General features: G+C 44.8%; 1 protein-coding gene across 1 annotated transcript in view; it reads left to right on the forward strand.

Moving 5' to 3' along the window:
- LOC120066262 (multiple C2 and transmembrane domain-containing protein 2-like) overlaps positions 1–23981 on the forward strand; it is a 49661-nt gene that overhangs the window by 11203 nt on the left and 14477 nt on the right. Inside the window, exons 6-20 of the mRNA XM_039017512.1 lie at positions 1628–1770; positions 1982–2058; positions 2139–2250; positions 2360–2380; positions 4915–5115; positions 5820–5950; positions 6179–6365; positions 6542–6635; positions 6743–6845; positions 6945–7047; positions 7171–7272; positions 7435–7509; positions 7854–7973; positions 19998–20117; positions 21599–21640. Of these exons, the coding sequence (XP_038873440.1) occupies positions 1628–1770; positions 1982–2058; positions 2139–2250; positions 2360–2380; positions 4915–5115; positions 5820–5950; positions 6179–6365; positions 6542–6635; positions 6743–6845; positions 6945–7047; positions 7171–7272; positions 7435–7509; positions 7854–7973; positions 19998–20117; positions 21599–21640 (1631 nt within the window). The remainder of the gene's footprint in view (positions 1–1627; positions 1771–1981; positions 2059–2138; positions 2251–2359; positions 2381–4914; positions 5116–5819; positions 5951–6178; positions 6366–6541; positions 6636–6742; positions 6846–6944; positions 7048–7170; positions 7273–7434; positions 7510–7853; positions 7974–19997; positions 20118–21598; positions 21641–23981) is intronic.

Here is a 23981-nt window from a genome sequence, read left to right on the forward strand (position 1 = left end):
AGGCTGTTCTGAGAGCAAAAGGGGGTGCAACTCAATATTAGGACGGTGTTCCTAATGTTTTGTACACCCAGTGCATGGCATTCCATTATATACAGCAGATAAGATACCGAAGGCTTGTGGAATACTACTGACTGTTTGGGGTTTGTATCCCCAAAATGATTGATTGTTATATTTAATATTTACTGAATATGATGTAGTCTCCCCTTCAAAATACAACTAAAATATTTCTCATATGCATACCTCAATTGTTCATTTCCTCAGTCATCTGCCCACTGTCATTGTGGGCTTGTAGGGATGCAATGCAATTAGTTTGGGGAAGCAGCGACCTCAACTGTCCATAAACTGAATTGCTGTTTGAAAGACACAACATGGACTTTATTAATTTCTCCGCTGCTATTGAAAGCCAAACATCTCTGGAACATATTGTTTATTTTATTTTATGAACATATCAGTTGGAGGTTTTTGGCTGAAATTCAATCAAACATGTTTTTTGTCTGCAATCTTAAGTTCCACCTCTTTGCCTGACTGACCGCTGCTGCCATATGTAGGCTATATTATTTTCTCTATGTAACCCTCAGCTTGTGCTAAGGTTTCTTATGTAACTGTCGCTGTGGCTTCACTAACCTTGTCGTCTCGGGCCACAGCTCCCTGCTAGTTGAGACCTTACTTTTCCTGACAGGATGGCACCATGATGATGATGCAATCCCCACACGCCCCCTGCCTCTCCACTGTTTGCCCTACAATCAACACGGTGCCTGAGACCCACCAACACCATCCACTGTCATTACATATTCTGAAAGGACCCTCGCCACCAGCCCCCACTTCTCTTTTTTTGTTCTCCCCTTTTTTCGCGGTTAATTTCAATGGTCACCGTTCTGTCACGCCAGAGCTTTTCTCCTCACTGGCTGCCACATTCTCCTCCTGTCAAGTTGCCTGGAGGTTTTCCTGTCAGACTGGCAGGGCGGAGCTGCTGTGGGTCCTGCCTGCCTTTGGGAGATGTTCATTTGGAGTGGGGAGCTGACAGGCCTGACAGCCCATCCCCACAGGGCCTTTGTCATGTGATTCAAGCCTCCCTGCAGGTTTTCTCAAGCACCCTTTCATTTCTCCATACAAATGAAGGCATGGGACTGGCTTTCATTTTTCAGGCAATCTTCATACCATGGCTGAGACAAAGACGCCCCGTCCCCCCATCCCACCACCAGGCCGACTTACTTAACAGGCTTGTGAGATTAACACTGGTTGCTCCTGGTTTCAGGACTTTATTTGCTGGTTGCTTCATGCTGGCGAGACTTTCTTCTCTTTCACAATTAAACAGATACATCCCTCTGTTTTCATAAATACATGTGCGGTGTACCTCATCCCTGCATATCTCAGTCCTTCACAAAGCTCTTTGATATATCTAGCTGGGAGGGAAGGTGTGTGTGTTCTAATTTGTGCGGATCTGACTTGTTTCCTGTGTCATATATATTACATTTTGTACGTTTAAAAAAATATATACAATTGTTGTATAAATGACACCCCTTTGCAAGTACGAATTTGTCTCATATCATGATTGATTGTGTTGATAATCTGGTAATGCTTTTATCTGCTATTTTCTGAACATTCCGTTTTGTTTTTGAATCTCTAGGTACAAGTGATCCTTATGTCAAGTTCAAACTGGAAGGGAAGACGATTTACAAAAGCAAAGTTGTGTATAAGAACCTAAATCCAAAATGGAGCGAGTCCTTCTCCTTCCCCCTGCAGGATCGAGAGCAGGTTGTTGACGTGAGGGTGAGTTGTTTTAACTTAGGTTGTCTAAGTAACACCTACAAATGAACGACAATGTACTTATATTGCCATAAAAGTGACAGATTGACACTCTAATCATGTCATAACTATGGCCTGCAAAGGATATAAAACTGGCATGCAATAACAGTTCATTGTGCCAAACCTGATTGACATACAGTTTTTATATTGAATATGGTGTTTCTAACTGTTGCAGGTCTATGATAAGGACCTAACCACTGATGACTTCATGGGTTCCAGCACGATTGTCATCAAAAACCTTGAATTAGACAAGTGAGTAATACACATGCTCTGCTAATCACTCAGTGTATTATCTAGTAAACTGCAGTACGTCTCTGTCTCTCTCTGTCCAGGACCGGTGAGATGGTGTTGAGTCTAGAGGACCCCAACAGTCTGGAGGATGACATGGGGGTCATCGTCATGGACACATGCCTCACTTTTAGAGACGCTACTATCAAAAAACGTGTAAGCCTCATTTGATTGGAGTCTAATGTTACATCTCTAATTTTCAACGTCAATATTTTCAATCACTATATTTTCAAAATTTCCTGATTTTTTTTCTTCTCGTTTACAGAAATGGCACCAGAAAAAGAGGGTAGGATTTAGAATGTTCTATTTTCCACTGGTCTCCTTTCTACTTGCATAATTTTGTTGTGTACATCTAATTCTAAAATCTGTTCAATGTCAGTATATGCCAATGTCTATTGCTAGAATAGACATACAGTACTAGACTTACTAACAGTATAACCATTACTTTAGTCAGAGAAATCCAAATATGGCTGAGATTGTGCCTGATATCCAGCAGCAGGTGGCAGTAGATCACTGTATTATATATGACGATCATAACAAAGAGCGAAGTATAGTCCCAGGATTTTGGTTTTTGTGCATGCATTTTCAACCTTGAATAATGTATTTCGTACACATGGTTTCATAATGACAAGTTGCATTTTCTATTTGGAATTGTGTAGAGTCAAGTGTCAGACTAAACCATGCATTAGAAATGATCTAAACATGATAACATCATATTTACATGTTGACTAAGCACAGTTTGGAGTAGAGCCTTTTTGGGTTTAATATACAGCCCGTAATACAGTTCTCTCATTTGAAGCATTGTGATGAAGGCTGAAATTGGATGCAGTTAGTGTTATTGTGTTTTGGACTGGTGCTCTTCTCATTATGGTGCTTGTGGGTTTATTCTCACACCTATCCAGTCACTTCATCTGCCACTGTTTCATCTCTCTCTGAATCTGAGTTTGGTGTTAAACAGGTAAGAAATATAACACAATTCACATAGTCACTGTATGCTCTGCAGATGGATAAATGGGCAGATAGAAAGACAATGTGAAAATGTTCATCAAATCGTGGTGCAAATTTATCCTGTCATTTAGCAGAGGCAGATGGCGGTACCAAGACATTTCGGTGGCCGTATGACAATGTTAATGTGATGTTTGAATCCATATTTTTAGCAAAGATGATATTTCTCTAAATTACTGTTCCATTTGACACCTATCTGGTGGCCGGGACTGAGCACTAAGCTCCTAGTCATTCTTCATCTCCCACTGCTACTCCCCACTCCTGTTCACTCTCAACACTACCACAGAGACAACTACCACAGATGCAGTGAATGGCAACTGCCCCAGTAAAACTCTGTTTCTGTGCTTTGCTTGATAGTGTTTCTGTCTGGAGGAGGCCGTGTGGGAGAGAGGGGGGGCCTGCTCTGATGTTCGAGGCACATTGCCAGTGTGGGATGCCGAAGATTCGCGAGGTTGATAATTCCCAGGCATAGCGGGCAATAACCCAGATGTTAGGATGTAATATCACAGCTGTGGATGGACAGAGCCGAGGTACCAGCCAAATGGACCTAGGTTTGAGCTCATCCTGCTCGTCCCCATGCTGTCCCACCATATGGAAGCAATCGCATACCCCTTTTAGGACCAGGAATAGACTCTCTTTAGGGGCCACTTACAGTTAAGTGGAATTGTTTTATTGGCCGCTGAGATAGAACTGTGTCCAAGATAAACACTTGGGATGACTTGGCCAGGCCCTGCTTTATGTCGATCCTCCACTCCTCTGTATTCCTCCTCTGTAGAGAGCAGAGCAGAGGTATTTATAGGGCCGAGCAGCGCTGTGCCGTGGTATTCCATGTTAATGCAGGTCCCTGAGACCGACGTACAGGCTCTGATCCCCAGCGGCCTGGGCCCTGGGCTGCGGTGTGGGCGGTGACACTGGAGAAAAGGGGAGAGGAGATGGGAGGGACGGGGTGGCAGGGGAGCCGTTTGAAGCTGTGCCGGCCAAGGCAGCAGAGGGAGACAGAGTATCAAAGAGGTCAGAGCAGATTATAGCCCTGTTCTTTAATTAGTCAGCCCACACAACCTCTCTCTCTCTCTGCTGTTTGTTTTGAAAGAGACGGCCTATCACTGCACAGGCTCAAGGGAACTTTAACACAGGGACACATCAAGGCCTGTTTCTCCTCCTCTGTTTCCCACTGTGTCACGGCAGGACTATTGGATCATTTGGTGATCATCTCAGTGTTTTGACATCCTGGACATTTAACACCCTAATAGTTGATTTTAGAAATTGGATTGGACAATTGAGATAAGAGATATCACTGAAGACAGTCAACATTTTGGTTTGGGATTTAGTGAAGAATAGACCAATGTGTACAATGCTGTATATATCATTTCCAGACTGTATGTACACCCATGCATAATTTGCTGATGAGAGGGTTGTGTGGTTGGATTGCATCATTACTCACTGCTGCCTGCTGTCTCCTGTGCAGTATGCCAAGTGTCCTGCCTCCCCCCACTCTGTCTCTGGGTCTGTGATGAGTGGGACTGTCACAGCCAGGGACATCTGGCTGCTGTGCTCTGCTCACTGACATTCCCTCTCTCCAGGAACCGCACCTCTCCTCGCTGGTGTGGCTCTGCTGCTGTCACTGGAGATGGGCTAATGTTCTCAAACAGAGAGGGTCTGGAGCCTAGCGGAGTCCTACAGTACTTTCATGCAATCTATATATGTAATGAGGTGCCAGATTTGAGGGGCAGGTGAATGAAGTGGGGTAGCCACTCAGAGAGTTCTGTCATGGAGGGTGTCCTAATGCAGCTGTGTGTCCATGTTTGTGTCTCTTAGGGAGGCCAGAACCAAAAGGGGGACCAAACCCAGCCCCAAGATAAAGCCCAGACCCAGCGCTCGGCTGAGGCCACCAAGAACAGCCAGCTGTGGAGTGGAGTGTTTGGTATCACCCTGGTAGAGGGACAGGACATGCCTGAAAATGTCCAGGGGGACATCTATGTGCGCTACAGACTGGGAGAGCAGAAGTACAAGAGCAAGGTGAGCTTCTTTCTCAATCTATTTCTCCTTGGGGTTTTTTGCCTCCTCCCTTCCTCTTTTCTCTTCCCCTACCCTTTGCACATGCTTTCCACCGGCCTTTCACCACCCACTTTCTCTCATTCTCTGTCTCTCCCTCTCTCTCCTTCTCTCCCTCCCTTACTCGCAGCAGGTGCCTGTCAGTGGCTCACCTCCACCTTGGCTCACTGGGGCATGGCAGAGCAGCTCATTAGACTGGGCATCTCTGCCACTGTACAATCTCCCCACTATGCTCTCCTTCAGGTGGAGGGCTTCACTATGCTTTACTTGATTTGCATACCCAGCATGCCCTGCTCATCTACCGCTACTTGTTGGCCTCCCCCCTGATGATTCCGCAGTGCGCCCGTCTTGTGTTTCCATGTCATTTCTCTGTAAACCTCTCTGGTTTCGTTTCAGCTTGTTTGTTGAACAAAGCTAATTCTAATTGGATGCTGTCAGTGTTTACGATCCCAGAGAGGAGGCTGAGGTGCGCTCACACAAAAAACCCTCCTCTGCCCCTTCCTGGTAGCACTGAATGAAGACTTAATCCACCTGTCATGTAGTCTCTGCTCACTGTGACACTGCATTAAACCTGACACTGCTCCACACCAGGCTCTGTGTGTGATTGTGCCAGTGCCCACCCACGCTACAGTACTGTATCAGCACTCTGCTCTTTCTCTCTCCCCCAGAACCTGTGCGTTCAAGCCAACCCTCAGTGGAGGGAGAGGTTTGACTTCAACAAGTATGAGGACTGTCTGGAGCCACTGCAGGTGGAGGTGTTTGCTAAGAGAGGCAGGAAGAGCGAGGAATCCTGGGGAATGTGAGTATTGATTTGCTTTATTCTGATAGTGTTGTTTTTGTGGTACGACTGCTGTTCTTTCAAATAGACATATGCATTGCTTGCTGTTTGGGGTTTTAGGCTGGGTTTCTGTATAAGCACTTTGTCCCATCTGCTGCTCTTAAAAGGCCTTTATGAATACATTTGATTTGATTTTAATTTGATTCTTATTAAGTAGTGATATTGAAGACTGATCCCATCATTATCTAGGTTTGAGGTGGACCTGTCCAGGCTGCCAGTAGCCACACAGCAGCTCTACACCCATGTCCTGGACGAAGACAAGGGCAGGCTGGTGTTCCTGGCCACCCTCAACCCCTGCTGTGGGGTGTCCATCAACGAACTCAACAAAACTCCCCTGGAACAGCCAGACGAGAGGGACCAAATCCTAGAGAAATATGTTAGCATGTTTAGTGACATATTACTATTTATTCATGCCACTTTTGACATTTTACATGGTTGAATTAATATAAGTGCTACTAGTAGATAAGTAAGTACATTTCAAAAGCTCTCTAGGAATACTAGCTTGCGTTAATACATTTAAGTAAGACTGTTTGTATCATTTTACTTTTGCAGAGTTTGAAGAACTCTCACAAAAGTTTGAGGGAGGTTGGCTTCCTTCAAGTCAAGGTTGTCAGTGCCACAGATCTCACATCAACTGATCTCAATGGTGATATATCACTTTTAACCATTACCGTTTTAACTGGTTAAGTTCTATGGCTAAGTTAATCTACAATTGCACACACATTTTAACACAGCTTTGTTCTTTCTTTGCAGGGAAAAGTGATCCATTCTGTGTACTGGAGCTGGGGAACAGCAGGCTACAGACTCACACCATCTACAAAACACTCAGCCCTGAGTGGAAAAAAGTCTTTACATTGTACATGTGTTTTTACTTGGTCTTTTAGTGTACTTTGTATACATTGATGCAAGTGAATGTATTCCTTCGGATTCGGACTAACTGGTTATCTGTTGGCAGCCCAATAAAGGACATCCATGATGTTTTGGAGCTGACGGTCTTTGGTGAAGACGGAGACAAAGCCCCAGACTTTCTGGGCAGAGTGGCCATTCCATTACTCACAGTAAAATGGGGATCCTTGGATTTATAATGGGCTTATAGTTTATTCATTGACATTAACAAGTCGTAAAACATGTCATGGGTCAGAGAGGTGCTATTGATTGTAATGCATTTTCCACCGCTACAGGTTCAGAATGGACAGCAGGTCACCCGGGGGTTAAAGAAAGCGAACTGGGGGGGTCCGGCCAAAGGGACCATCTCACTGGTGATGGAAGTCCACTATAACCCAGTAAGAATTCACTGGCTGATTCTAGCCTAGCTAATGCTCTTTGACAGATGACCCAGTCATATACCGTACTCACTGTATACTGAGTTTTCCCATTGCATTGAGTTTCCTTTTCATTGCTTTTGGATTGTATTTGTCTTTGATCATTTGTAATATCTTTCTCAGGTTAGAGCTGGCATCAGAACCTTCAAACCAAAAGAGGAAAAATTCCTGGAGGACAACCCAAAATTTGCCAAAAAGGTTTGTTTTAGCAATGAATTTTAGGCCTATATAATCTAAAATTCATGATTTATACACATAAAGCATGGTAGATACAATTTGTTGGACGAAGGAGTGAAATGTGAGTACTGGAACATGCCCCTCATATAACAGAAACAAAGCTGCCACAGGCAAGCAGCATAGAAGCTTTGATTGGTCATAGTCTAACTAATTGGCTTTATTAGCTCCAGACATCAAACTAATAAAGCCACACAGCAGCAAATAAGGCCTTGAGTAAACCTGAATAAACCTGCTTATGAATCATACAAATAAAGCTTTTAATCAAATCATGCTAACTGCCATTTGCCATCTGATTTTCCCATTAGGTTCTTGTCCAGAATATCTACAGAGTTCGGAAAATCACCATGGCAGTGCTGCATACGTTACAGTACATTAAAAGCTGTTTTCAGTGGGAGAGCACGCAGCGGAGTATAATAGCCTTCCTGGTAAGTCATTGCCCCATGTTAATGAACTAGCGCTAAGCCTTGGGCTGTGCAAGTGGTGTCTCTGTCCTATTTCACTGCAGAACATTTGAACCCTTTCCTTCGTCTCTGTGAAATAGATAATGGACAGTATGGTTAATTCAGGTATACGTATCTAGATTCTTGTTACTGTTTCTCAGTCACGTACTTCCAATGAATCAAAGCTCCCATCTTCATCTTCATTTTGCATTTGAAAGTAAAGTAGAAGCTGTGCTCTATCCTTTAATTCAAACCCCACTTGTCTTCCTTCAGTGTTCTTCTGGCACTAGGGCTTTATGTGAAGGGCTTCGGTCTGGCCGTTTGGTCATCTGACTTCCTGGTAAAGCCTTCCCCCTGCTTTTCTGTGTGGAGGAGGAGTGACAGTCGGCCTGGGAGATTTGAACCTTGTATAAATGTCTCTGTTTAGAGGTTTTAATGAGGCGTTGTGATCTATTGCCCTAAGCTGAAATAATCTTTATTTCACCCCATGAATCCCCCTTAAAGTACATGTAATGTCATGATTAAGAGCATCCTCTTGCCATAAAGCCCTGGCAGCGTCAAGTCAGGGTGAGGAAGCGGTCACAGACAGATCCCTGTCTTCACAGCCTTTATTCCTCTCTATGTTCTGTTTCGGGATGACGTGCATTTCATACCTGGTGTATTCTTTAAACCCTGCTCACTGATCCTCAGGTGGATGTCCCCTCAGGCAATGGCCTGGCTCACCATATCAGAGCCTGTGGTACAGGTATGGACACAGACAGACAGACAGACAGACAGACAGACAGACAGACAGACAGACAGACAGACAGACAGACAGACAGACAGACAGACAGACAGACAGACAGACAGACAGACAGACAGACAGACAGACAGACAGACAGACAGACAGACAGACATAGATAGACATACTGACTGACGGGAAGGTAGAGTATATTGTATGCAGGCGCATAGACAGATAGGCAGAGACTGGGAGGGAGAAAGGCAGGTAGTCAGCCATGCAGGCGGGCAGGAGAACAGGCAGTCAGGAAAGCAGGAGTGTAGGCCGGCTGACAGGTGACAAGTCAGCGGTATAGGGCCATCTCCTGGCACCCATCTAAAATGAGATGCTGTGCAGGCCACCAGAGTGTGGTAGTCTTTCTTTTTCACTTCTACTACACCTGCTGTTCAAGACCAGCCCACAAATAGGAGATCTGGGGAGGGAAAAACAGGGATTACTCTGGCATACCTCTGCCAGAAATATGTACATTATTTTATTACTGTGGGAAAAATCGATCTAAATATGTATACTTTAAGTAGATAGATGTTTTGTTGATTTAGTATGAGCATAGTGCCCCTGTTGAAAGTAAGGAAATGTTTTCTGTGTGTTGTCTTATCTTCATTGTGAGGAAGATGGACAGTTTGGTACCCAGGCAGTTCTATTTAGAGACAGACACTGCAATAGAGCAGTCTGGCTATCTGCAGTCCACTGAGCCCTATGGCTTCCTCTGGAATGAGGTGTGCTTCCCAAAGCGCTGGTGTCAAAGGTGTCTGAGACTTGCCTGAGGAGAGAGTGAATCAGCCTGCTGATAAATAAGTAGTGTTTATCACCCACTCACCAGCAGATAGAGTTAGACCGGAGAAAAGTTCTGATTTCTAATCAGGCATCTCATCCACAACACCTCACTGCATGATGAGCAGCAACAATCATAGCCTGAATATGGCCTTCGGATCGACAGTCAAAGAGAACTCCTGGGCGTGAGTAAAAACACAGACAGACAAAATCCTTGCCATGTGAGACGAGAGGGCAGCCGAGGGGCCTTGACAGCCATTACAAGCCCTGTGGCATACCACTACACACGCTAGTGCCCTGGCCCTCTGCGGGGTCAGCGACAGCACAGCCACACTAGGGCCACTCCTCCTCACAACAAGTCCTCATTTGCAATTAAGTTTGTGTTTGGAGCCGTCTGAAGCAGCATGCCACCGTGTGCCTTAATGAAAGCAGCTCCCTCTCCTATATTTATATCTTTAGGCACTGGTAATAAGGTAACTGATTCAGACACTGACAGATGGCCTCTGCTTGCCTCTCAGATGTGCATAATTAGAATACTGTCTGCTCTTTTCTACAGCAGCACTCTGCCTCTGCTTCTGCTGCTTCTCAGAATATGCTGCTAGGAACGGCTGCAGTGTTGGCTCAGCCTTTAATATACATTACAATACATTATTTATCAGCCAGCTAGACCATTCCTGCTGTTTTACTCCATATGCATCCTGTAATGCATTACCGCTGATGTGGTTTCATCCCAGGACTGTGGGATCCTTCGCTAGTGCCTTACCAGGAAGCCTTAGCCACCAAGCTGCTGTAAGTCCCATAGGCTAATGCTCTGACCTGCTCACAACATGCAGTATACATTGCTGCTCAGATGAAGCAGTCAATTCAGGGAATGTGGATCTTCATGTGTGCGTTATAAAATACCTTTTGGTATGTGTGAAGTATTTTTAGTTTGTATGAGAGATTTGTCTGACAAAAAGTACACTGCAATCTAATCTCCCATGAGCTGCATTGGCAATGTTTTGCCCTGTAGGTCTACATCAGGTCTGGTCTATGTTAACAGAGGGAAGTATGGAGAATGTTAGAATTTTTTATAAACTTCTCAGGCACATAACTTTTCCCTGTGGCAATCAGATAAGTATGTATTCTAAGTAAATTGGGTATATAATGTACTCAGTTTTGAAATCAAGATTGATGGCTCATCAGGCATTCTGCTGCCATAGAGTATTATAATGCGAAGAGGAAGCCTTGAAAGAATGCAAACTTCTGCAGCACTGTAATTTTTTGCAAGGCTGGAGGTTACTGATTCTGATTGCGTAATCTCCTTTGTAAGTGAAGTTATACCTTGGATTTTCCACCCATAGGTAACATTCTAATTAGGTCATGTTAAAATAATCTTTCTCACACATTCATTTTTTTTCTCCTGCAAAGCCTCATAAACCTCATCAGTGAACGGAAATGCAAACAAGAAATGTATATATTTTTCAGTGCTTGTTTATGCTACAGTAATGAGCTTAGGAAGTGCCTTTTTCTAAAGTTTGACAACAACGGCATGTCCCCTTCTGAGAGAGAGAGCGTGACAGCTAAAATCTTCATCAAATAACTCCCTTTTAAATGTGCTTCTCCCCAACACTGAGCTAGATGAATGTGCTATACATCAGCAGCAACTGCAGAGAGAGGGGTCACCCAGAGTTCTTTCCTGCAGACATTTCCAGTGCCTGTAGAGGGAGCTATAGCACTGCTGAACTATGTAGTGGAGAGCCTGATGGGAGATCGCTTACTGTTCCCAACTAGAATCCTTCATGGGAAAATACTGTGAAAGTGAAATCCTCCATTCTGTGGATCCGCTGGACCAACAGAACAGAAGTTTCTCAAACATACTAAATGAGCATGTATTAGCCGGCCATATTAATCTGTTTCAGAAGTTTAAAGTTGAGAACAATTTTGATTTAGATTAAATGGATGTAAGTATAAAAATGAAAAGGGGGTCATTTACACTTGAAAGCTGATTTTGAGCTTTGCTGTCATTAGAGCGCTTTAAGTATTTAGGTAGAATTAATATTTTAACATATGAGCTAGTCTCGTCTGTCAGGAGTTCTGACTAGAAAGAAACCTGTATACCTTATGAGATTATTTGAACCATTTTCTTTTTGACACTGCCAGGTAGCAACTGTTTTAGACATCATTTGACAGCCTGTGAAATGCTGATTGCCTCACATCACAGAATGTAAAGATGGTATTTGATGAATGTTTGATGCGGTGCAGCTGTAAACACAGTTGGCAGCTGCCAAGGCTGCTTTTTTGGGCTGATAGACTCCTTGTCTCCCAGATGAGAGCAGGACAGGGTCAGATCTGGATCCAGTGGTCCCGGGGGACCACCTGTGAGGTGTCGCTGCACCCGCCCCCCTCCGCGGCGGCCGGGGCTATTACCCAGAATACCAGGACGGCCAGGATCAAAGGCATAATCAGCGCTGTTATAATTATTCTATTTAACACAGTCCCCCAAAATGACATGTTTGGTGAGCACTGATCTGCCCCGTTTTGGTTTACTGCAATGCAGTAATGCAGTATGTATGACCAGAAGAGTGTGAGAGGAGTGTAAAGTCAAACTGCGTAAGTGCCTGAGAAACTTCCTCTTGTTCCTTTCTCTGCATCTGCTTTCTTTCTGTTTAAAAAGTTGGAGGACTGTGTGTGGCTCGGCTGGCTGGCCTTAAAGGAGTGGGTTCTTGCAGTCTCAGGGGGGTTACACTCTTAAACTCTATGGCTGTGGGAGTTCTCACAGAGTTTGCAGTGGGAATGTGGCAGGGAGGGAGAGGGAGACAGCCCTTGATGGTGATGTGTGTGCATGATTTAGAAAGTAGTCTGAGCTGTATTAATTATTAAAGAATAGGATATTAGTATCTGGAAACATTAAGCGATGCCTTCTTTAAAAAAGAAAAATCAGTATTGTTGTTATTGAGTCGCCATAGTGGATTGCAGTGTGTCAGTTGACAGCTCTTGGGGCTAGCTGGTAACTGTAACCTTGAGACGCTTCCTCCTATAATACAGAGAGCCTTTCTCTGGCAGACAGTTGTCCTCTTTCAATTAGAGCGCTAAAATAACATATTTCCTTCAAAATAATAAACATTATATTCAAGTTTATTGGCTTGTATTGTTTATTGGCTTGTATTGTGAAATATATTCATTTTCATTAACTTTTTGAAATATGATAAAGTGGCATGAAAGAGGATAAACAAGCCAGATGATGTTGCTATGATTAACACTGCAGCCCTCTGTGTTGGTGCATCCGCCGTGGTGCTTTGTCTCTGTGTCTGTAGCGGTTTTACAGTCCGGTCCAAAATTATTGGCACCCTTAGCAAAAAAAGAATGTATAAATAAATAATACAAATACTGATGCTCTATGCTCAAGAAAATTAATAATACAATTGCTCTGAGAAATGTCTTCTCTCAAAAAGATAGGGGTAGAATTATTAGCACCCCTGTTTTCAATACCTGACCTTGCGAGGATAACTACACTGAGGCTTTTTCTAAAATGATTTATCAGATTGGGGAACACACTTGGAGGGATCTTAGACCATTCCTCCATACAGAATCTTTCCAGATCCTTGATATCCTTTGTATGTGTTTATGGACTGCCCTGTTTAATTCAAACCACAGGTTTTCAATGGGGTTGAAGTCCGGAGACTGAGATGGCCATTGCAAAATGTTGAATTTTGTGGTCAATTAACATTTTGGGGGGGGATTTTGATGTGTGCTTGGGGTTATTGTCTTGCTGAAAGATCTACTTGCAGCCAAGTTTCAGCCTCCTGGCAGAGGAAACCATATTTTTGGCATACATGTCCTGGTACTGGGTAAAGGTCATGATGTCGTTGACCTTAAAAAGGGCCTCAGGACCAGTGGAAGCAAACATCAAAGCTCCAACACCATATTTTACAGTAATTATGGGGCTATTTTCTGCATAGACAACTTTATTTCGACGCAAAACCCACCATGGCTGTTCATGGCCAAAGAGCTTTATTTTCATGTCATCCCACCATAGCACCAGTTCCAATCCAAGTGCCAACGCCATTTAGCAAACTCCAGGCGTTTACATTTGTTGAATGACATGAAAATAGAGCTCTTTGGCCCTGTGGTGTGTGCTGTATCATAATGACTGCCTCTAACACGCTCACCACCTTCCCAGTCACAGAGGACACACCTCCCCAGGCGGCTGCTGCAGAGCCTGCGACCTGACCGCCCCTGTGTGTTGCTGTGACTGGGCAGGATTCGGCCCCGGCGCGCTAATGTGTCTGTGAGTCGAGCTGACAGGGAGGGAAGGGAAATAGAGTCCACGCCACTCCCTCCCTCCCCACCTCCTCGGGGGGAAAAGGCTCGCATGGCGGATCTGTCACCCAGGAGGTCGTTCAGTGTTAACGCTCCCGACACGGATTAAACACTTGTGGCCAGTGCTGGAGCTTGGGGTCGGAGTGGCCACCACTGACAGGCACCACGGGGCCCCTGCTGACCACCCTGGTCCAACCCTGGTCCAGCCTCACTCCACCCTGCCTCCAGATATGCTCCAGCCTTGGCATGTGTCAGACAGGCAGGGAGACAACGGCCAACACCGGGCCTGCAAGCTAATGCTAATGCCCTGCCGCTCTTCTCTTGTCTTCCCTTCCCTTTGATAAAGAGCCCACTATTACTACTGTACCCTAGTACTGGCACCTAACTAGCCGCAGAATTTTCTTAGCTAACATGAATTGATTTGGAAACCTTCAATTTCCTTGTTTATTCATCATTATTCAGATAAACTAAATTAGATTCATAAATATTAAATTCATTTCCAGATTAGTTGTTGGAATTTGATTCAAATTGATGGAGTTTAGATATGAATTTATTGTTAGATTTACTGTTGTTCCATGGCATACATTACTTAAAAGCCACTGTAGTAAGTAAAACAAGGGTTCCTTTAAAAAAAAATATATATGGCCATGGATTATCAGAAACTCTTCTATGTATACCAATGGTTTATTTGTGTGAACTGTGTATACATTCTTTTGTGGAGCTTCTACAGCTGATATGGTCATGCTCAAGAGGGAGATGAGATTTCCCCTTTATCGCTCTCAGTAGAATGCAGCATCTCTCTCTTTTCTCTCCCTCTTTTTCTCTCTCGCTCTCCCTAGTCGATAAGACTTGAGCTGAGCATATTTGAAATATTTATTCAGCGTTAGCTCCGAGCACCATGGCTGCCCACACACTCTACCTGCCCTGCAGAGAAATCTTATCTGTGCTTCCTCTCTGCCTCCGACACCCCCTGAAAGCCTGTCCCCGTATTGGCCCGAGCTCACCACAAATTACATGTCTCATTGCTCGGGGTTTACACATGCTTTAAAGTCTGCCGCCGAGTAGCGTCCCCAACATTAGCCCTCAGCCAGACTCTCTGTTCCAGCCTGGCCAGTGGGGGCCTTTGATTCATTATAAATCATATTTTTTTGTATTTTAATTGAGGAAGTAATGCAGATTACTCCTACTGCCCTTGATTTCACCCAGAAAAGTACATATATATTACGTTTATCCCCCGTTTACATTTTGGTATTTTGTTCCGTCCCAAGCGCATGCATGCACGCGCACACACACACACACACACACACACACACACACACACACACACACACACACACACACACACACACACACACACACACACACACACACACACACATATATACCCCTGGAGCCTGTAGTCAGCCTTGTTAAACTTATTCAGCTATGTTCATGTAATCTGGCATCCATCCACATCCCCACTGACTGACCGCCATAATGCTGGTTGGCTTTCTTCTCTCCTCTCTCTCTGCTCAGTTTTTCTCTTAGCCACAGTAGCTTTCCAAGCGCAACCACCAATAAATATGAGATGAACACAGAAGAGATAAAATATTTCCCATTAGAGCTGTTTACAGTAGTATTGTATTGTATTTGTAATTACTGTTTCCTCTTTAATGCATGCTTAATGTCCGGTTAATGAGTGATACGCTATTGGTAATAATTGCTATAAATTGTAGGATTAAATATAATTCTCTATATCATCACATTTCATTAGTTGGCATATGCAGTATATACTGTGGTATATGTTTACATGAAGCTGTGTAGACGTGCCGGGTTTGGCAGACCTCCTGTCTAGTGTTAAGTCTGTCAGTCAGTAGTCTGGGTTGGTAGACTGGGCCTCTCTCCCATTAATCAATTTGCAGGATGGTAGAAACTCTTGGAGAGGGCATCTTTGTCCTTTTGTTCCTGCTGCGGTCCCTTCTCCCCCTCCTGGGAGAGTGTGGGTGGTGTCAGCTGCCATGCTTGCTCAGCTTTAAGAGTTATTTTATTCACACTTTTAATCGCTGAGTGCTTTATTATTAGGTGCTGGATTGTGCTGGCCAGGGGATCTGCATGAGAAGGCGCAGAATGCATTTACTGGAATCATATTAATGGCACTATAAAACAAATCTGTCAGCCTGTTGTTAACCCCGCTGGCAGAGTGGCGCTGCCCAGGGTCGGTCCTTCTCCAGGCGCTTACAGGTGGCTAAGGAGAGTACATCTCCATCACCTACTCCACCGCGCGCTAATAGTTTTATTAATTCATTATTTTCCCCCTAGACACCATATGCATTATCATGCAGGGATTTTTCAGCTAAATGGTGTTTGTCAAGGGAGGTTTTCTACATGAAAGACACTCCTCCCAGACATACTAACACTTGTTCAATTACAAGTCGTTCATTATCCATTTCTGCTGTGTGGAAACGTACCTTTCAGGTAGATCATTAATTATTAGCTTCCCTGCTTTCTGTTTGTTGCTTTATGTCCTTTTGGTGAAATAAATGACTGCTTTACCGCCCATGTAACATATTAGTGTAATAGTATTTTGGACATTAAGGTTCCTGTTGTCATGTGTAATTTGTAGCGGGATAAAAAAAATACGGTAGGAAGGCTCTCAAGACTGAAATGAAATATAGCCCAACTTTGAGGCCAATTAAAAGGTGGATTATTTTCAATATAAATTTACACTTAAGTCTGACAGGTTGCACTTTGTCCACACTGTCCTTTAATCACTCACGCTTGGCGCTAATAAAACATAAACAGCTTAGCGGGGAATTAGTTCCATCTCCATTACACAGAAGCAGCAGAGAATGTGAGGCGACAGGAGAAAAATATACCTCTGCTCATTAATGAGGGATATCTGACGGCTAAGAGGCAGCTCTGTGCGCCTGAGCGAAGGAATCCGAGAGGCTTTCCCAGATGTTCACAGTAAAATTTGTATTAGTGTTTAAAAACCGAGAGGGAGGAATTGAGAAGATATTTCTGACAGTTTTGGTTTATACCCTCATTTAGGCGCTCAGTTTATACAAAAGGCATTGTATTTCTCTAGGCTTTTATCTTGTCCACCAAGCCAGAGCGCGGTGAGCTGAAATTTGCATTAGTGGCCGATTATGAATACCTGTGACAGATTCTCTCTGCCGGCTCCCTGGGAGGAAATGAATTGGCTCCCTCTGTTGACTCGCACAGGAAGACAGAGACCAGGCAATTAGACTTTAGTGGTTTATGTAGCAGCTTTTGCAGGGAGGGCAAGGGGGTTCAACATTCCTGCTGGGCTCATGTCAGTTTCCAGGCAAATTTTATTCCTTTCTTTTTATTTTAAAGGGAAAACTCTGGATATGACAGTCTACCTGTCTGCCAGCCTGCTGAATTCCTGTGGGTTGAAAACAGTGTCGCTTTAGAATAGCCTCATGCGAATAGAGGTGACAACATATGACGTAGGTTATTCATAACCTAAAGGAGACATTTTGAAGCTACCTCCACACATCATGCATATTCATTTTTTTACCTTTAGGTTTTCCCACCAGTGTTAGTTGTCGCTGCATAATTCAACTAATTTGTTGTGGAGAAATTACAGTAACGTATTGTTCATATTAGGTCTTCACATCTTGGTTATCCCACCGTGTTTCTGCTTGTTCCTACACTTCACATTACTCAGATATTATTGAACGAAGCCTAGGGCTGTGAGGTACCCAGTGTTTACAGCATTACTCATGGTTCACGTTTCCCTGGTGGCAGTTTGAATCCATTGAACCTAGGCCTTGTGTGGCAGTAGGTAGACTGCCCCAGAGCCAGTAGGGCTGGAAACAGGCTGATATGACAAGACCAGTCTGCTGTTTACAGGGCTCAAATGGAGGCCTGAAGGCCCCACCGGTTCACATCCTGTCTCAGGACTAAGTCAAACATATTTTTACTGTAACAAGCCCCCAGCAGTCCACACTCAGACTGCACAGCATGCTATTGTAGTGAGCTATTGGAGTACAGGCATCCCAATTCTCATTTCATTGGGTGTTCTAAGTTACTAGGTTTGTTTTCTTTCAGCCTTTTGGTTAAGTTCCTCCTCTCTTGAAGACAAAGTTTAAGAAAAGAGGAGTTTTTGAACCTTTCAAAGATTAAATTGTATTTTATCCCCAGGTGGTAAGGGTAGGCACCCACACAGCTTCAAGTTCCTTGGAGTCCACATCACCAACAAACTATTATGGTCCAAATACACCAAGACAGTCGTGAAGAGGGCACGACAATGCCTATTCCCCCTCAGGAGACTGAAAAGTTTTGGTATGGTCCCCAGATCCTCAAAAAGTTATACAGCTGCACCATCAAGAGCATCCTGACTGGTTGCATCACCGCCTGGTATGGCAACTGCTCGGCATCCGACCGTAAGGCGCTACAGAGGATAGTGCGTACAGCCCAGTACATCACTGGGGCCCAGCTTCCTGCCATCCAGGACCTCTATACCAGGTGGTGTCAGAGGAAGGCCCTAAAAATTGTAAAAGACTCCAGCCACACAAGTCATAGACTGTTCTCTCTGCTACCGCACGGCAAGCAGTACGGGAGTACCACGTCTAGGTCCAAAAGGCTGCTTAATAGCTTCTGCCCCCAAGCCATAAGAGTGCTGAACAACTAATCAAATGGCTACCCGGACTATTTGCATATACCCCCTTTTTTTATACCCCCTTTTTTTACGCTGCTGCTACTCGCTGTTTATTATCTATGCATAGTCACTTTACCCCTATCTACAGTACATGTACATATTACTCGACTAACCGGTACCCCCGCACATTGACTCGGTATCAATACCCCCTGTATATAGCCACGTTATTTTATTGTGTTACTTTTTTAAACTTTAGTTTATTTAGTATTTTTATGACTCTTATTTTCTTAACTGCATAGTTGGTTAAAGGCTTGTAAGTAAGAATTTCATGGTAAGGTCTACACGCGCATGTGACAAATAAAATTTGATTTGATTTATAGAATGGCGTATATCCATTACAAAAGAAAAAAATGCCAGAAATGGGTAAAATGAATGTCTACGCCAAGTGTTACACAGTAATAGATTTAGACTAAACTTGGAGGACTTTTTTATTTCTTCACGTCAACTGGCTAGTGCGCTCCTCCTTACACATAGTGGATAATTCCAGCTAGAGCCAGACTCATTAGGCTGTCACTAAATGGGTTTAAATGCAGCCGTCCAATTAGTGCTCTGCTGTGAAGTGCAGTGGGTGTTGTTCGCTGTTCTTAGCGCCGCTCCTTTACAGAATTATGAGGGATTACTCATTCAGTGTGATCCATCTTATTTCTACCAGGGGTCTTGGCTTTTCTCACTATCATCGCTGTGGAGAGGTAAACGTTGCAAATGCTCCTCCAGTTGCCATATGCGCCTTGTCACAGTCAGACAGCCCAAATGCTTCCCAATCTAAGAGGGTTAGATATGCTGTATAAGAGACAGCCTACCCTTGTCAGACTTTCTGTTCTGCAGAAAGGGACACTGCCAGCACATGTTATCTCTGTAAATAAATTGGATTTTGGAATATTAAAAATCCTTCCCAAAGGTCTCTTACTTCCCAGCCACTAAGAGGGGGCTCTGATGCTGTATAGCAGTGATCATCAACTAAATTCAGCCGCAGGACGATTTTTTTCTTGAGCGGATGGTCAGGGGGCCAGAACATAATTACAAATCATTTGTAGACTGCAAATTGATCACAAGAAGCCAAAACAGATATAATATTTGACTAAAACATAATATTTCAAACCTTGCTTACATTTGTATATGATCACATATATCTCTCTGTTATGCGTGGGAATATCTTGAAGCTGATTTGATGGTGTTTTTACAGTCTTTTATGTCCAACAATGAAAAAAACATTGTGCTCAGAAAACTTGGGCCGCCAGTTGGGGTACCCTGCTGTATAGTGTAGTGGCGTAGCTTTGCAGTCTGCTGTGTTGTTCATGGGGCTTGGGTGGTGGGTAAACCCATTGTTTGTTTTGAGTGGTGAATGCTGGGATGTGGGAGGAGGACATAGTGTCCGTGACGTCTGGGCTTGGGTTCTGGCCCATGTTGTATGAGGGCAGTGCCACCCGCCGTGCTGTATCCGTGTTGTTCATGAGTCTCACCCTCTCCCACCCTGTCCTTCCTGTCCTTCCAGATCTTCATAGTGACAGTGTGGGCCTGGGAGCTCTTCATGCTGCCTCTCTTCCTGCTGCTGCTCATTGGCTGGAACTACTTCCAGATCACCACAGAGAGGATCAGCAGCAATCAGGACCTGGTGAGTGTCTCCTATACTGTACTGTACTCCATACAGCTCTGGTCTATACTACACATGTCACAGCAGCTCTTCATGTTTCTCCTGGCCCACTCACTGGTCAGGAGAATGCAGAGCTGAGCACCAACTCCCTCTGCTAGACTCTGTCACCCTCAGAACATAGACTTGCACTCCCACTACCTGAATTGAACTGCCCGCAATGCCCTACAATAATCAAGAGTTATCATGACACAAGGCGAGACCCAGATGCAGACACCGGAGGCAGATGGTTGGAGTCTTACAATATTTAATAATCCAATAGGGTAAGGCAAGAGAATGGTCGTGGACAGGCAAAAAGGTCTAAACCAGTTCAGAGTTCAAAAGGTACCGAAGGGCAGGCAGAATCAAGGTCAGGACAGGCAGGCGGGAAAGTAGTCCAGAGTCAGGCAGGGGTCAAAACCGGGAAGACTATCAAAAAGAGAATAGAAAAGGAGAACAGGAAAAACACGCTGGTTGACTTGACAAACATACAAGACGAACTGGCACAGAGAGACAGGAAACACAGGGATAAATACACTGGGGAAAATAAGCGACACCTGGAAGGGGTGGAGACAATCACAGGGACAGGTGAAACATATCAGGGCGTGACAAGAGTATGCTGTTACCACCATTTTTGCAAAATATTAGCTGAATGTTTTTTTTTACCATGTTTACCATGTTGATACCAATACAGTATTATTTCAGCATACAACATTGTATTGATGTTGTGTAGATACTGTTGTAGACAAAGTGCATTGAGTACATTCTCAAGATGGCACGACTATCTCCTCTGTATCAAAGCCTAGGTTATGGAAATCAAGTCTCCCCTAGCCATGTCTGTAAAGGTTAATGCTGTTCACACTTCTCAATGCCCTCCAATTTCACTGTGTTGTAAGCCATCTCGACGGCCGGGGCATTGGCCTGCAAACATCCCCTCCCTGCAGCAACGTCCCCATCCCCAACCCTAGCCCACTGATTGTGTTTGAGGCTGCTGGCAAAGATGCAGTCCCCGGGAAATGTTAAAGCCTGGATTCACCCTCATATCCAGTGTGGAGCCTCTTTCACCTCTCTGTGACCCTGTGCCCGGCAGTAACACAACCCTGTTCCCAGGCAATGTCACAGTGTGCACCATGCAGGGGTCAGGGATGACTTGATGTAAAGGGATCTAGGCAACAGCATCCAAATTAAATGTTTTTTTCCTCTTTCTGTTTTTCTGTTGTGTTTATGTTGTGAAGAAATTAGATTGCTTTGCTGTGACAGTGCTCTTGTGAGGAAGGCCCTCTTTCACCTCTCCTTTTGTGTGAGGTCACCCCTGTGATGCCGTCTCTATGGAAACAGGCCTCTCCCAATAGGGGTATATGTACTAGAGCAGAATTTCATTACTAGGTGTTTGTTCAAAATGCTCCAGTGCCCGCATGTGTCCCTGTCCATTTGAAAACACACTACCTCTCTCCATTCTCTTGTAGGTGAACATGAACATGACCGATGATGAGGAGGAAGATGAGAAGGTATTTTATTTCCTTTATTTTGGACTATTCTATAGTATATTCTGTATGCCAGTTGTACAAGTTCTAGTTGGGACTTTTGCATAGTTTCACTGGAAATCCTTTCTCAGAAGCGTGTCTTTACCCAAGAATAGAACATTTCATGCATTCAAAATAAAGACAGAATGTAGGTAGGTAAACAGTAATAGCATGTGAACAAACACATTTCCTTCAGCACCTGCAGTCTATTTCATTGAGTATTCAGGTTCACTACAAATGTGCTCTGCCGCAGTGTCCCAGCCCTTTTAAACTCCAAATCTGCGTTAGACTGCATCATTAATTGAAGTTTGTCTGTCGTTGGAGATATTAGCAGCAAGTGAAGATTTTCTCACTAGACTTTTCTAAATGGGATGGTTACTATGAGATTAACCTTTTCCCTACAATAACAAATGAGGCTAAGAGCATGTACCTACTGTTCTATCAAGATTATCAGTCACTTAAACAATTGGATCTCTATATTCATAATGAGGCCTTATTTATAATTTTTCATCTGAACTTGATAATACCAAAACAATTATTTTAATGCCTGTCCACCAGTGGAGGTTCAATTTATTCCATTCCAGCCATTACAATGAGCCCATCCTCCTATAGCCTCCACTGCTGCTGTCACGTTCCTGACCTATTGTTCCTTTTTCTTTTATTGATTTAGTTGGTCAGGGCGTGAGTTGGGGTGGGTTGTCTTTGTGTGTTTTTTGTATTGTCTAGGGTGTTGTATGGTTTAAGGGGTTAAGTAGAGTAGATGGTTTAGTGTTCAGTGTAGGTGTCTAGGAAAGTCTATGGTTGCCTGAATTGGTTCTCAATTAGAGACAGCTGGTTATTGTTGTCTCTGATTGGGAGCCATATTTAAGGCAGCCATAGGCTTTAGCTGTTGTGGGTAATTGTCTATGTCAGTGTGTAGTGGTCAGTGTCAGCACCATTTCTGTTTATATAGCTTCACGGTCGTCAGTTTGTTGTTTTGTTTCGTTCGTTGCTCTTCTCAAATAAAAGAAGAATGTATTTCTCACACGCTGCGTTTTGGTCCTCTCTACAAAGTCAAGACGATTGTGACAGAATTACCCACCAAACCAGGACCAAGCAGCGTGAAAGGATGGAACAGCGCTTAGTGGAGGAATGGACCCGGGAAAAGGATGAGTGGAGAACAACCTGGGAAGAGATAGACAGGTGGGCGTGCGATCCAGAGAAAGTGCCGGAGCCTGCCTGGGATTCGCTGGAGCAGTGCGAGGAGGGTTACAGGATTATGGAGCTGGAGAAAGGAGCACGAAGGCGCGGTAGGAAGCCCTCGAGGAAACGCCAAAAATTTCTTGGGGAGGGGCTCATGGGGAGTGTGGCGAGTCCAGATAGGAGATCTGCGTCAACTTCCCGTGCTACCCGTGAGGACCCTAAGAAGGAACCTGAGCCAGTCGGGCTGATATTGGAGGTGAGCAATGGGAATGATACAGAGACTGTTAAGGATTTATTGGGGAGGTTGGAGGAGAGTGAAATGAGGGAGCTGCTGTGTTGGTGCGTGAGGCACAAAATCCACCCGACAGAGCGTGTGCGGGAAGTGATGTTACCTGAGTCAGCTCTCCATGCTCGTCCTGAGGTGCGTGCTAACCGTCTGGGAATGACAGTCCCACGAACCAGGCCTCCTGTACGCCTCCCTAGTCCTGCACCTCCTGTAGCAGTTCCACGTGCTAACTCTCCTGTGGCAGCCCCTCGTACCAGTCCTCCAGTTCCGGCACCACGCACCAAGCCTTTTGTGCGTCTCCAGAGTCCAGTACGTCTTGTTTCTCCTCCCCGCACTAGCCCTGAGATGCGTGTCTCCAGCCCGGTACCACCAGTTCCGGCACCACGCACTAGGCCTAATGTGCGTCTCCAGGGTCCAGTATGCCCTGTTCCTCCTCCCCGCACTAGCCCTGAGATGCGTGTCCCCAGCCCGGTACCACCAGTTCCGGCACCACGCACTAGGCCTAATGTGCGTCTCCAGGGTCCAGTATGCCCTGTTTCTCCTCCCCGCACTAGCCCTGAGATGCGTGTCCCCAGCCCGGTACCACCAGTTCCGGCACCACGCACTAGGCCAAATGTGCGTCTCCAGGGTCCAGTATGCACTGTTCCTTCTCCCCGTACTCGCCCTGATGTGCGTGCCCTCAGCCCGGTACCACCAGTGCCGGTACCACGCACCAGGCCTATAGTACGCTTTGAGAGTTCAGTGTGCCCTGTTGTTGTTCCCCGCACTAGCCTGAAGGTGCGTGTCCTTAGCCCGGTACCTCCAGTTCCGGCACCACGCACCAGGCCTACAGTGCGTCTCAGCCGGCCAGAGTCTGCC

This window comes from Salvelinus namaycush, chromosome 21 (assembly GCF_016432855.1).
Source record: "Salvelinus namaycush isolate Seneca chromosome 21, SaNama_1.0, whole genome shotgun sequence".
Classification (NCBI taxonomy): Eukaryota; Metazoa; Chordata; class Actinopteri; order Salmoniformes; family Salmonidae; genus Salvelinus; species Salvelinus namaycush.